Source organism: Phalacrocorax carbo, chromosome 3 (genome assembly GCF_963921805.1).
Source record: "Phalacrocorax carbo chromosome 3, bPhaCar2.1, whole genome shotgun sequence".
Classification (NCBI taxonomy): domain Eukaryota; kingdom Metazoa; phylum Chordata; class Aves; order Suliformes; family Phalacrocoracidae; genus Phalacrocorax; species Phalacrocorax carbo.
The window spans coordinates 25,250,209-25,264,603 of NC_087515.1; the positions used below are offsets into that span (position 1 = coordinate 25,250,209).

Below are 14,395 nucleotides of genomic sequence, written 5' to 3' on the forward strand. Positions count from 1 at the left end.
GCATTTGATCATCTGTGATCAGGTGCACACTATTAGCTACTGCATAACGTTCAGAAACTTCCAAGCTGGTGCTATATGAGCTAACATGAACCTGAAACCTGTGCAGCTGTGTGTGCACAGTATGGCATCCGGTGCGTTTACCAACCTGGGTTGGGGCTGTCTCGGGGTGTCTGTGCTGACTGTAGGCAGTGGTCCATGACTGTTCTGTTTCCCATTATCAGCTTGTGCGACAATCTAGGCTAATTAACGACTTCATTTATATTAGCCAGGATACAACAAAAGCCTGTAGTTCTCTCCCTGATATTACCATAAATAATTGAGAGCTGCCTGTGCTAATAAGGTACAGTAGCACTTTGATTCCAAACCTTGATCATCAAGATTCTACTGTATTTAAACGTAATGGAGAACAAAACCCAAGAGTTAATATCTATGTAATAAGTATCTATATGCAGTAAATATATACTTTAGAGTTCTACTAAGAAACTCAATTATGTGTTTTTAGGTTTTTTTTTTAATTATGGAGAGAAGGGAAAACAGGGCTTTCTAAAAATTTCTAATTTAACTAATTAACTACATATAGTATTGGAGTCTAACCTAATAATTATCCAAGGATACTGAGGTTGGGAATAGCTTCTGCTGTATAATAGCTCAATTACGGCTTTTTTTTTTTCCCCCCCCTCCAGGTACCAGTTGACAGTCCTGTAGAACCTGAAAATACTACATTAAAAATTCAGTCGGCTTTATAAAACTGAAAGAAGGTGACTTAGAAACGCACAAGTTTGGATATTGAACAATATTAATTAGTGTAATCACTGGATTTGTGTGTATGAGTAGTAAAATGTGTTTGGTAATATTGGTGATAGTTGTGTGGTGGAAACTATGAAGATGCTCAGTTCATTTTGCCTAAGATGCAAACAATTCACCTTTGTATGGAATATTTATTTTAACAGTTTTAAAGTTTTGCAGTTTCATTAGTAAAGAACTGTGGGAATACTCTCTATGCTAGGGAGACATGTACGTTCAGGATGCATACTTGAAAAAATCTGGAATCTTGAAGTACAGTCATCGTGATCAGAAGTATCTAATCATCTTTTCCGCAAAGAATTGAGAGGTAGTTAATTTCTTGTTCAGTCTTTGCTAGTGCATTTGAGAAGTCAGAACGTAGGTAGCTGCACAGCTGGATGATGTTCACAAGTTCTTTTTTTTTTTTTAAATGTATCTGTATTTTTAATACAAGCCAACGGTTCCTTCGGGAAACTGTCTATAGCACAATACTGAAAACAAGAGATGACTGCAAATGTGTGTGTTTCATACTGGCATCTGACACTTCTTTTGCCTTGAAACTTCTTGATAGATATCAGAAGGCAGATAAAACATTGTTTTATAGATTGTTACACTTCTGGGGAGACTTAAATAGTTTCCCAGTAGATAAAATGAAGAAAAACCATTTCTTATTAAATACAGTAAAAAGGAGGAGAAAGGCCTTTGATATTTCTACTGTGAGGTATTTATAGTCAATAGAACACTACCACACAGGTTGCCTCCACAGAATATTTTGAACGCTTTCTCAGTTAAAGTGAGAGGAGTATGTGTTTACAAAGAGCTGGTGCCTTTATTTTGTAAAGATCCTTGCCTCATCTTGAGTTTAATCAGTGCTGCTGAAGAAATACCATTTTGTGTGTTAAACCTCCTCTGAATATTTGTGAAGTATCAGAAAATGTGGTTTTTTGCATTTATTTCTCTGCATTATGAATTGTATTATTTGTCTCTTAAATTTTTGTGCTCGTATAACTTAAATCATGTCTTTCACAGTTTGTTAAAAGCTGTAAGGATGACTGAAAGGAAAACAGTGATGCTTCACTTTGAAACGTTTGCTGTTTATATTGTGTATCTTAGCTATAAAAGGAAGGGGCTTCATTAACATTCACCTTGCATTATTATATTTATCTGATTTTTGGGATGTGGATCTCTCACTGCAGTGCTTCTGAAAATATTCTTTACCTTGTGCTCTATCTGCACACCTACAGAACTGATAGTACTACAGTAATACTGAGGCCCTACTATTACTGCAAAAGTCAGACCTGAGTTAGCAGACTTTTTGCAAACTGCCCCATCAAGGGATGAACACGTTTTCAGCCTGAGTGAGCAAAGTGAAAGCTCCTGCCTTTTGATATCTATGAGTGGCTTTTCCCTTTGGAAAAACGATAATAAGGTGTGCCAAAACATATACATCCTTCTGCAAGGTACAGATTCAGTAAATATTTGTGTTCATGGCCCCTGGTTGCTTTGTACTTCTGCTGTTGCAAAATCTTAACAAGATCATACCTTTGTAGTTTTGGGGAATTGTTTTCAAATGTCCAACAGAAGGTATTTGGCCGTATCCAGAATGCTTTCTGAAATGTCCAGTACACGCTGTTCAGATTCAAATATTAAGCTTTTGTCATCCTTTTTAAAATTTATTTTTTAAATACTCACTACTAGTTTCTTTAGTTATGTTCAGCTGATTACTGAAAAAATATTTAGCCCTTCTGGCTCCTTGTGGTTTTTATCTTGGCTGTCCTCTGAAATGGGCCAAACAAGATTTTGGCGTGCTGGAAACCCTGCTGGGTCCCTGAAAAGAAAATATTCTAATAATGAAAGCAGGCTTAATTACATCCTGGATTTAATACTCCCCCTTTAAAAGGAGCTTGAAAGTTGGAAACCTATGAGCTATTTCCAGGTAATCATAAAGTATTTAAATAAAAGGCTCAGCAGCAAAATAAAGAGCAAATAAAGAACAAACCAGTATTTATGCAATAATCTTATCTGTCTGTCAAGAAACTGGGGCTCTAGGTCACAGCAGAAATAAGTTTGAGGTAGTTGGGGGTTTGGTCTTTTTGCTTTTAATTTGGGCTTTCATGGCATCAAATTTTAAACAAACAACATCCATCTAGATTTGGAAATAGGGTCTCTGACTCTCTTAACCTTGAGATTCTGGCTCAGCCCTCCGCTAAGAGTAGAGGTGGGGGCTAAAAGTGATAACTGCTTAAAGAGGTAATTGTTTAATGAATGGAATTACATCTCAACTATTAGTGGATGGAGTGGGAAACCAAGTGAGGAGAGGCATCCCAATCCCATGTATCAGCTTTTGCTTTTCTGTATGCTTTTAAGTGCTTTGAGAAAACTCTAGAGGATGCAGGAGAACTCATGCAATGGTGACTGTAAGCAAGGGGGCTGCCCCCACGTTCCCAGGGGCCCCACAGGGTGTGTAACTTTTAACTTTCAGCTACATGATTCAGAGATTAGCCTTGAAAATAACTATCTTTGTTTCTTCCAGACCATGTTAAACCTTTGCTAACTTCAGTAGGAGACACCCAGAGAAAATTGACCCATTTTTACTTAGGATTCCTAACGTGGCCTTAAAACCCTCGTTGCTGTTAGCTGGGTGTGAAAATACCAGACCTGTAAGGCATAGTCAGGAATTGCTGCAATCGGGAGCTTTCTTCTTCAGTTTGTTACATAAGTCCTTCAGAGCATTTATTTTGTAGATGGGTGCTTGTCTTTAATAACATCTCTTTCTGTTGCTGAATGCTCATGTTTTATGAGGAAGAAAAAACAAGGGAAAAAGTGGGAAGAATACATACAAATCATTTCAGGTTAATAGGGTTTTCCTAACTTTATCCTCTTGGTAATCTCCTCTGTTCAGGATAGTCTGTTGTCTCAGAGATGAGCACTGGAGTGTGTAATTAGAGCTGGAGCCCATGTTGCCTAATGAAAAAAATGCTTTTTGAGAAATCTTTGGACTATCTTGTGCATCTACAACCAAGTGAAATTGGGTTAAGGTATAAGCATTTATTGCTTTCATTTTCCATTCTGTGAACTCATGAGTTTTCCTGCGTGAATGGGAACGTGTGACCTTTTCCGTTGCTGTCTTTCAATACATGTGTGTGCCACCCTCTTCAGTGTTATAGGCTACTAGTGATTCATAGACCACAAACTAAGTTCCTGTACCTATGTGATTCCCTGCCCCCCCCTTCAGTCTGACGTCTGTGAAGAGGGAGAAGTGATGTTAATGCATGAACTAGATGAATTAAGTAAACAATATTCCTAAGAGAAACGTATTTCCATGTAAGACCCATGGTATTTACTGCTCATGTCTTTTGTTCTTCTCATGAAGATAGCAAAGATTTTTGCTTTAATATTTTGGTTTTGTTGGTGTCCCATTCTTTGTTTCAAGAGAAAATGAAAAATTCCTTGTTAATATTCTGATTGCAGTATTCTACATATGTGTGTATATGTGGGTGGCATCATTCCTTACCAGTTACTAATAAAGTATATAATGTGTAACTCGACTGGAGCAAAGATTACCATTTTTGACAGCTGTTAATACAGTTGATGGTATAAAAATTATTCTTGGTTTTTTCCTTAGAAGCTGCTATTTAATGTAGGAAAATTTTATAAGTGAGTGATATACTGTGTGATTAATAAACATGCATGCACATGTATAGGCAAAGTGCCTGTATGCAGGGTATATAAGTGTATTATACACAAGAGTATTGGCTTACAGAGAAATTTTCTCAGGGCATGTTACTAAAGTGTTAGCATCAGTAGTTGAGTTTTACTTCCTAGCACAGTGATTTCTCCTCCTTTGCTTTGGAAAAGATCTGCAAGGAAAAGTGAGTGCAGTTAACACCTAAAGCAGAGCAATCCAGTGTCATCTCCTTAAGGGTAGCGCAAATATTATTTTAATAAAGCACCCAGCTGTAGAGAGATTATCTGGGGAGAAAGGGTAGAATACCTTATTAGAGAGGATAGAGTGAGACGCTCCATTCAGTTATGGCCCAACTTTGTTTTCTAAAACCAGAGTCATCTTCAGTGGGAGCACAGTAGGACCCTTTTGAACCCTCTGCAAGGGTTTGGCCACTTATGCTCAGGTGTTTAGTGTTGATCCCCAGCACATTGGCAGGGAGCCAGGTAAGTTTGAAGAACCTGCTTCAAAGAAAGTAGAGTCACTGTAAGAAAATGTTTTAGGATTTTTTTTAAATCTCCCTTCTCCACAAAATTGGAATTAAGTCAGCTATTTTTATACAAGAGATTCTTCACAGGAGGAGGCTGCAGGGCACAGGGAACACAAGCCTTTTGTCCTAAAGCAACGCTAGGATCCAGTACAACAGTGGGATGAACTTTCAGATGGGGTCTTCATTTTACAACCAGCACTATAGGGTCGTATTCCTCTTATAGTAACTCTGTGAAAGCTGCGGGCTATGTACCCATTTAATATTGCAATTTAAACATTTCCACAGCTGGGAAGGAACAGCCACAGCAAATTACTGTTGCCTTACAGTTCGTTCTTTGGCAGACGCTCATTCTTTCTTGAAAGAAAACACCAGAAATGTTATCAGGCAAGCGGGAGATGTGAGCCCGTCGTTGCTATGATTAGTCAAAGCCATTATTGAGGGAAAATACTTTTTTTGTTGTTGTTTCTATAGCTGGGAGGAGGAGGCACTATGTACCCAAAACTAACAAGTGTTACCCCTTCCAGGCAGTGATGCAGTTTGTGCATGGGTAAAACATGCCTGTGCCTAACAGTGCAGCTGCTTCCTAGACAGGGAAGGTTTCTTCGAAGCCTGCTGGATTTCCTCCTGGCTCTACTTCACAATGAGCTAACCTTATCTGACATTGTTCTGAATCAATATTTACATCTTCAATTAAACAACGTCTTTCAGAAGACAAAACAATGATTAATATCTTGAACTTAGTAAAAAGGACTCCAGTAGGTATGTCGCAGTTTAAAAAAAAAAAAAAAAAGCTAAGTCCTGGCAGTGGTTAGGCATAGTTACTGATTTGTGAGGCTGGGTAATACCTGCTTCATATGAGGTGTGGTCAAAATTCAGCCTCTAGGATGCTGATTTCCAGTGTTTTCTCAATAAACTGCTTCTGCCTGTAACGATGCTTAGGCCATTAAAAAAAATTGTAAATAATATCTAAGGGTCATTGTCAGAATTGTGGCCTTGGGTTATGAGTTCTAGAAACAGAGACGAGACACTACAAAAGCTATAAACTCCATGCAGAAACAAAACTACGATAAAAGCAATTGTTTTTTAAAGAACCAGGTTAAAGTTGCTTTGTGAGCAAAGAAGCACTGTCACTACAGCTGCAGCTCTGCAGGTCAGAGTTCAGCTTTATAGGCGAGGCAGGGAATGTGCATCCTAGCGAGCTGATTTTGGAATATGGGAAGGTGTAATTAAAAGCCTTCTTTTTCCATGCCTGGGTGACTTTGGTTTATGATATCTGTTTTATCACTGCAATGGCAATTTCTTACTGGTTTAACCATCTCAGATGTTCTACCTGTACTTGTGTGTGCTTCAAGAATTATATAGCATATACTAAACCCAGCTTCTTGGTGAGCAGCATGATTTAGGGATGTCAGGGGTTAACCCTGGTTCTTAGAGCATAGGGTTGCTTTGCTGGGAAAAATCCCAGTGAAGTACTCAAGGCATTAGAAGTTTTCCCAGCCTGTGCGGGGCCGAACCAGAAACTTCCCAATTTTTAATTTTTTTTTCTCCAAATTGGGGCAGCCCTAAGATTGCTCGGATGCTGATCAGTAGTTTGGATAAGGTAGAAGAGGGACTGCAGATGACTGCAAAGTTACTTATTCTTTTAGAAATTAAATTGTCCAGCTGCTGCCAAGGGAAAAAGAAATTAAAATATAACAGTGCAGTTTCTAAGCCTGTGCATACTGTTTTTTCCATTAATTCCTGGAAAGTAACTTGATTTCTTCAGAATAATTTATCATCTAATTCTGAAGAACCCTACAGGCGTTAGACAACCTACATCCTGTGCTGAATGAAGAGGTGCTGTCCCACCAGGGTGAGAATGACTCACCCTTGGATGATTAACTGGCTCTGCAGGACTTGAATTTGTGTATCTTCTGCTCCCAGAGAACAACCGAAATTCACTTAGGGGCCTGATGCTGAAAGCCTAAAATTCACTTAGAGGCTAATGCCTAAAGCCTAGACTAAAGCCTAGAAAGCCCGTGATTTCTCATCTTGCCACTGCTCCACAAAAGCTTTGAAAGGGTAAAGGAGCCCTTGGGGGCTCAGAGCTTGACAAAGTTACCCAGACCAGACTGTTGCCAGTGAAGATATGGAGGTCTGTTGGCTTTTGGGGAGCAAAGAGACACATGCTTGGTGTGATTTTCCTCTGACCTACTCCATCTGCTCAGGCTTGAGCTGTGAGAATCTCGCAAGGGTTGAAATGTCCGTGTGCATGAAGAGGACACAGAGCACTTTGGAGCCTCCCTGAAGCCTGCAGCTTGTGTCATTGCACTTACAACGTTCCCGGTTTTGATTCCAAAGTCAGAAAATGCTCTGTAGGCTTCTTAAGCTTGCTTGTTACCTCTGAAAATGAATATTATTAACGTGATTGCAAACAATGAAGATGACCGAAAAAAATCATTTTGCTCCAGATGACTGTAATTCCTTTAAGAGCTTTAAGTTTTTTAATTGATCACAATATTTGAACTTCATTGTCACCTTCAGGGGCCCCTGCAGTATTTTGACTACCGTTCAATCGTTCTCTAGAGAAGGGGAATCTTAATCTGCAGAGCATTGCCTTCCAGGGATGCTTGAAATGATGCTTCAGGTCAAAAACTGTTTGATGAAATCATGGGTGTCATGATGATATCTTGTTGTACCATGACACTGAGAACTATGTATCATGCATTTCTCTCTTTGCAGGTTTCACGCAACACCTAAATTCAAGGGCTTGGTAGTTTCTGGGCTTGTGACATAATCTATTGCTAAACTTAATGACTTTTTCTGTCCACTTTCAAGTACTGTCTGGAAAGACAATGCATTTGAGGAACTTTAATACATAAGGATGACATTTGTTCAGTGTTTCCTGATTAGCATCATACTATTCCTAGGGGGCGCAGGGTATTTCATAACAGAACTATGTTGCTTAATCAATTTCTAAACAGCACCAGCAACTGTGCTTCTAGCCTTAAGCAGGCAGGGGGGTTATTGCCGTACACTCTGCTCTCCACGCAGGCGGGGATGACTCAGATGCTTACTTGGCAGTGGAGGTTAAGCCCTGCGTCTCACCTGTGGTGCCACCGCCAGCAGCTCTCCTGTGACAAGGGCTGCAGGTGCTGACAATTGCTGAAAAGACATCTTGTTTCTGAGTAACAGATTTCTTTTAGCCACTGCCTTTCTTTACTACCTATACTTTCATTATGCAGTTCCCCTGAAGAGATGTGATCATGCTGGGCAGTTTATCCTCTGACTAAAGGTTAAAGAAGACGTAATTAGTCCAAAAAAGATGGATTGCTGAAATTTCTGTAAGGTTACATTAGTGTTTCCTTGTTTTTATAAACAGAGCGTGCTGCGTAAGCCAAATGGTGATACGCTGGCAAGTAAGACCTTCGCAGCAAACTGTATTGACGTAAATATTTCCCCAAGCTTCATCAGTATTTAGGACTGAAACCCTGGAACAAGGCAGAAAGAGTAAGGCAGGCCGACAGGGAGGCTGATGCTGTCCCAGTAAGAAACAACAATTTCATCTGTATCTGATGCTGTCAGTTCTAGATCCGAGCAAGGTGGCTATAATAAGCATGGAAGAGAAAGGGCTATTTCACTATCAAAGGCTTAGGCCAAGTAGGACACGCTGACCTGCAATGAGGGGTGGAAAAAGAAAACTTGCAAAACAGTTTTGGGGAGGCCTGTTTTATAGGCTTTTCCTGCCGCTTCGATTTTTTTAATATTGGAAATCTTGCCCATTGGATTAGCGTGAGATCAATTAGAGCCCAGTTAAACAAACCCGTCTAAAATAAACACTGTAATGATTTGCTGCAGTAAAATTACTGCAGGAAGTTCTCCTTCTTGCTCAGGCAGAAATCAAAAGATATTGCTGATGTTCTTCATTGCTAAAGCCAAAGCAGCTGATGACTGGTTTTTTCTGCTAGATTGTTGCAAAATAGTGTGTTGAGTTTCCAGAAGAGGCTACCTTGGGGAAAGCTCCAAAGAAGCACACCCTCTAGCATTCCTTTTATAGCTTTATTTTTTTTTAGTCTACTTTACATATTTATTTCCCCAATGATTAGTAAATTGATTAACACATAAAGTTATCATTCTTAGTAGTTACGCAAATCACTCCTGCAAACTTGTATCAACAGCCATTCTCATATTATCATGGTTGCATCCTTATCACAGTTTAACTTTGTATTTCATTACTAACACAACCTAATTCCAGTGTAACTTCTAGTTTGAGAAAAAGCCCCAAACAAGTTTTATTTTCCTTTTTGAGGATCATATGAGGTCACTGTGGTCTTTTCTGGAAATGGGCTAATATTTGCATAGCAATAATGCAGTCCATTTATGGCAGGCAATCTTTTTCAACCTGTGTTTTCCTCCTAACCTTCTGCAAACCTGAAGCACCTTTGTAGGATTAACCATTTCAGACAGCTGCTGCTTTTCCAGACATACAGTGGTTCCTAAATTCAGAAAAATCTATGAAGAGCACCTGGCCCAGCTTTAGCAGAAGAGTGCACCCAAGCTGGGGATACTTGTAAGGTACCCAGGCTTCAGGCTTTTATACTGACTGCTGCCGGCCAGAGGTACTAGACATACTTCCTGCTCCACCAGTAACTGACTTGCCTCTCATGATCAGTGATGGTACAGGAACCTTCACTGAGTGGGGAGCACTTAGCATCCACTTTTGCCAACCTGGATAACAGCCCAGGTCCAGATCTATCATGCTGCCACCAGCTTCCACCTATCTGATAGAAGCAAAAAGTACATGAGACCTCACAGGCACACGTCACACCAGAGGTCCATTCGCCATCAAAGCCAGCAGGTCCCTGCCCTGAGCCTGGTTTGGGCTGGAGCCGTGGGCCAGGGAAGCCTTCTCCTGCTCACTCCTAGCACCTGCACTGAGCCAGCCAGAAGGGCAGCTTGCAAACAATGGGTAACAGAGGAAGTGTTTTCCCAAATAAGTCCAAATATATTAATCGGCTCTGTACATATGGAATATCACAGGGCAGTGAGGGTTTGCTACGCGGCAGGGCTGAATTTGTTGCTGTGCGCAAGAAGATGTTTGCTGGTGAAGGGGCTAGTGGGATTCCTTGGGGAGGGTGCATGGAATTGACACTTCTGGGGAAGATATCTGGGAAAAAAAGTGACAATGCTGTATCACCCTGCTACCATGGTACAGTTAAGAACCATTAATTTTCCTGCAGTTGGTTGTGTAATTGCACTGCAGGGCCTTTTGAATGCTGCATTTAAATTAGTCTGCAATTGGAAATAATGAAGGTTAAAACCCTCTTACATATTTTTATGATCAAATTAGTTCATTTGACCCAGAAAGCAGCTGTGGTAGCAACAAGCTTTGCATCAGGAACAAGACTGTAGGTTTGAGGTGTTATTCAGAGCTAGCAGTAGAAAGGTACCTCCATGCAAAGTGACTGGAATTCAAAACCAAAAGACACGGGCATTCTGGAGCAGGGGCCGGGCAGCAGCCTGGGGGCAAGGGGAAGGGCAGCACCAGCAGGGTAGAGGAAGAGCAGGAACAGAGCGGGTAACAAGGAAGATCTGCTGAGTTATGATATGAAAATTAGGTGGTCCCGCAAGCTGAAAGCCATCAAATGCTGGGGGGTATGCAGGGGGACATGCTGCATATCCCACCCTGCTCTTCCTTGTCTTGAATGTCTGCTCATGACTAATACTGCGGAGGGCTTGACCTAAACCAAGGCAGCATTCTTCTATTTTTACTCTAATTTGTAGCTGGGAAGAGTGTAATTAAGGCTTTCCCTTAGCTGTAGTGACCTGGGGACTCTGGGTTTATTCCCTTAGGCTGTGGTTTTGAAGTTGCTGTTGGCTTCGGGACCACAGCTAACTTCTACCCTACCTGTTCGGCCCACAGCCGGCCTTGGAGGCACTGGCTGGCTTCTGGGATTTCAATTTGTCCCTTTTCAGCCTGAGCATCAAGGAGGAGCTGGTAAGATTTTTTTTCTTCAGTTCTGATTGGAAGGGTCTGGGTGCTGCAAAGGGCTGCTATGGACAGGGCTGTGGTACAGGGCTATGGTGTCCCATCCTTGCCATGCCCCTTACCTGCCTGGCCAGGAAAATTCCTTCCCTCTGGCGCAGAGCATGCCCTGGCATGGTGGATGCAGAAGGCTTTGAACTGCAAAGCACATAGCATCACACTGGTCTTCACACTTTCAGGGTGTCTAAGGAGTGAGTGGGTGGAGGAAAGCATGATCTGAGAGTTCCTGGCTGCTCTGGTCAGTGGAGCAGCACTGAGCAAGGCTGTGGCAGCCTCACCACAGTTGCTTGTTCTGACAGTGAACAAGGCTCTGGGGCTTACGTGACTGCTGGTTTGTGTATCAGCATCCTTGATTGATGACTCTGCTGCGAAATTCCAATGCTCCAGACTCTGTCACATGCAGCATGCCCCTGGGCTGCTCACCTTGGCTGCCACCACCTGTGCAGTCCCATTAGTCCTAAGATGCAGGCCTGAATGACTTTCAAGCTATCCCCTGCCTCTGCTCCAGTGGACTTGCAGACTTTCTCAGTCTCCCTTTCCTCGTTCTGCCTTGCCTGAGCCTCCCTCTGCTCCTCGAGAGCCCTCTCCTCCATGGCTGCAACCATCTGCAGCCTCTCTGGGTCTCCATGCTTCATCAGCTCCCATCTGGAGCTCATCTTGGTGCTCCCACATCTTGCTGATGTGCAGCTTCGTCTGCACTCCAGAAGGAGAGAGAGACCGTGCTTCCCCTGAGATCCTGCTCCAAAACCCAGCAGGGAGGGCACCTTGGCTCAGGCAGGCAGTGGGGGCACATTTGCCCTCCAGTTGTGATGTTTGCCTAATCATTAGGGAAATGCAGGACATAGCAGTGAGGGTGAAGACTTCACAGCAGCTCTAAACCCACTCTGACCTTGCCTCCTCTTCTCCAAATTGCACAGCCATTTACACACTGAGCCACCATGTTCAGCTGCAGGAGGCTCCCTAGAGCAAAGTCTCCTGGGCTGAAACCTAAGACTGGGCAAACTGTGTAAGCTGAAACACATGGTTTGCTTTAACTGATAGAACTGCCTTTCTACAGCCTCCCTTACACTAAACCTCCCGATGAGATTCAGGCATGCTGTGCGGGGAGGATTACCAGTAGGACTCACAGAGATGTCAACTCCTGCAGAGAGTGATTAGCATCTTAACGTATACCCGTGGCTCCCGAGAGCCTTCAGGAAGCTGATTAGGGCACTGGAGAGATTTATTTATGGTTAGAGTTGAAAATCAGTAGTTGCAGCTGCTGAGGAGATGCACAGGTACGCGCCCAGCCTGGCTCGGAGCAGGGCTGCGGCAGTATCTGCCGCATGGGCAGGGGGTGGGAACAACATTTGTCAGACCACTATTTATTTCTGATGGGCAGTCACCTCTAGCTCTAGGAGTTGTGTTAGGGTGATGCTGTTGCGCTTGATATACAGAGCTAAAACATCCTGCTCCGGCTATGGGAATAAGCATCAGGGAACTGAGATGAGTGGTGGAGATGGCCTTGCAGCCATGGAGTCACCCGCCCAGGAGGTGCTGCAAGGCCAATACAGCTGCGCAGAGCCCTGGGGGAGACATGTTCCCCATTGCTCTCTGACACAGCTCCATCCCACCGGGTGTGGGCATAGGAGGACCAGATGCCATTGTTTCTGTGGTGTTAGCAGTGTGTCCGGGTGTGTGAGGCAGGGGTCAAGGCAGGACGTTACCACTGCGTGTAGCACAGCGTGAGACACCCTGAGTAATGGGCTGTGCTCCGAGCCACGGGCCACTCACCCGGCCCTCTGGTAGTCTGCGTGGTGGCAAAACAGAGAAAGGCGGCACTGTAACTACCCTTCCTCTTATTCAGTGGTCAGGCGCCCAGTGCTCCTACCACTAGAGCAGGAAATATTCCCCTGGAGGACGAGCACCACCCTGTGAGCCGTCGTGGCAAAGGGAGGCTGCTATGAGACCGCAGCCACGGAGCCCTGCCATCACTCGGTGTTTAACAATGAATTTTCCAGCTCCGTTAGGAAGAACCGAGCAGCCCAGCTCTCGTCAATGAAGAGTTTGATTTTTAAGGACCCCTCACGCAGCGGGTGGCCGGGTCCCACGGCACGGCGGGCGGAGAGCCGCAGCCCCAGGCCGGGCAGCGGCGGGAGAAAGGGCTCGGACTGCACCGCCTGGCTCTGGTGACCCGGGCCGCCCGGCAGGGGGCGCCTTCAGCCAGCATCTCCGCCAGTCACGGATCGCCCCGCTGCCCGAGCCCCGCCCCTCTTTGTTGCGGCGGCCAATGGGAGCGCGCCGAGGGCGGGCGGGCGGCTGGTAGCGTGGTAACGCGGCGGCATGGAGCGTGGCGCGGGGCGCGCCCCCAGCGCGGCCGGGGCTGGGGCAGGGGCGAGCGGGGCCGGGCCGGGGCGCCCGGGCCGGGCGAGCTGCCGTGCTGCGGGGCGGCCGGGTGCCCGTCGCTAGGGAGGGGGCCGTTCCCGCGCTTAGCCTTCTCCGCACGCACGTAATATACACATACACATATATATTTTTATATATATATCTATATATATAGGGTCCGGCCGGCGGCGAGGCCGCGGGGCACTTCCCGGCAACGGTCCCCACGGCTGCGCGCCCGGGCTCGGGCATGGCCGCGGGGCCATGACGGGCAGCGGCGGCCCCGGAAGCACCCGCCGTGCGGCGGGGGGCAAGGCGGGGGGCCGGTCGCGGAGCGCCCAGCCGCGGGCGGCGGGCGGCGGCGGCGGGAGCGGCGGCGGCTCGGAGGAGGAGGAGCAGCGGGACGGCGGGTCGCTCTTCCTGGTGAACAAGAGCGGCTTCCCCATGGACGGGCAGACCTGGGAGCGGATGTGGGGGCACGTGGAGCGGGTGCACCCCGACGGCGGCGCCGTGGCGGCGGCCATCCGGAGCGCCGCCCGCCTGGCTCGGGTAAGGCGACCCCACCCCACCCCCCCCACCGTCCGCCCGAAGCCAGGAGTGCTGCGGCTGCTGGGTTGTGTGGGTGTCGGGAGGACGGGGAGGCAGGAGGGCGTCGCGCCTCAACCCTGAGGATGCTCTCGGCCCTTGCGAGGGGCAGCAAGAAGAAAGCTGGAGTGTCTGCTGCTTGGAAATACGCAGAGGGGCGTGGGATGCTTAGGAGCTGGAGTTGATGTCTTGGGGAACAAGTAGAAAGAAAACTATTGTTTTATCTTGGGGAGGAAAAAGCAGAAAACAAGAATTAAAAGAAGTCTTCAGGGACTGAATGAATTGCTTTGTGCAATTTAAAGCGTGTTTTGCTCGGCTCTTTGGAACGCAGGCATTTCCTAAAATGCAGCCTTGCTCCTGAAATGTAATAAGGGATTTAAAACTTTTTCATTTCATTTCATTTCCATTTCATTTCCAGGACATGGAA

The 14,395-nt window shown here is 45.1% G+C and overlaps 1 protein-coding gene across 5 annotated transcripts in view; it reads left to right on the forward strand.

Annotated features, from left to right (window-relative positions):
* Nucleotides 1-14,395, forward strand: part of LOC104047078 (FLVCR choline and heme transporter 1) — a 59,837-nt gene that overhangs the window by 9,612 nt on the left and 35,830 nt on the right. Inside the window, exon 10 of one of the 5 annotated variants that reach the window (XM_064446213.1) lies at nucleotides 6,788-7,645. The exons of 2 other annotated variants lie outside the window; for them this stretch is intronic. In XM_064446213.1, coding sequence (XP_064302283.1) covers nucleotides 6,788-6,829 — 42 coding nt within the window. In that variant the 3' untranslated portion in view covers nucleotides 6,830-7,645. Of the gene's footprint in view, nucleotides 1-683; nucleotides 2,101-6,787; nucleotides 7,646-13,332; nucleotides 13,933-14,395 lie in introns of those variants that run through there. 2 more of the 5 variants (XM_009507330.2, XM_064446215.1) reach the window with 2 other exon arrangements.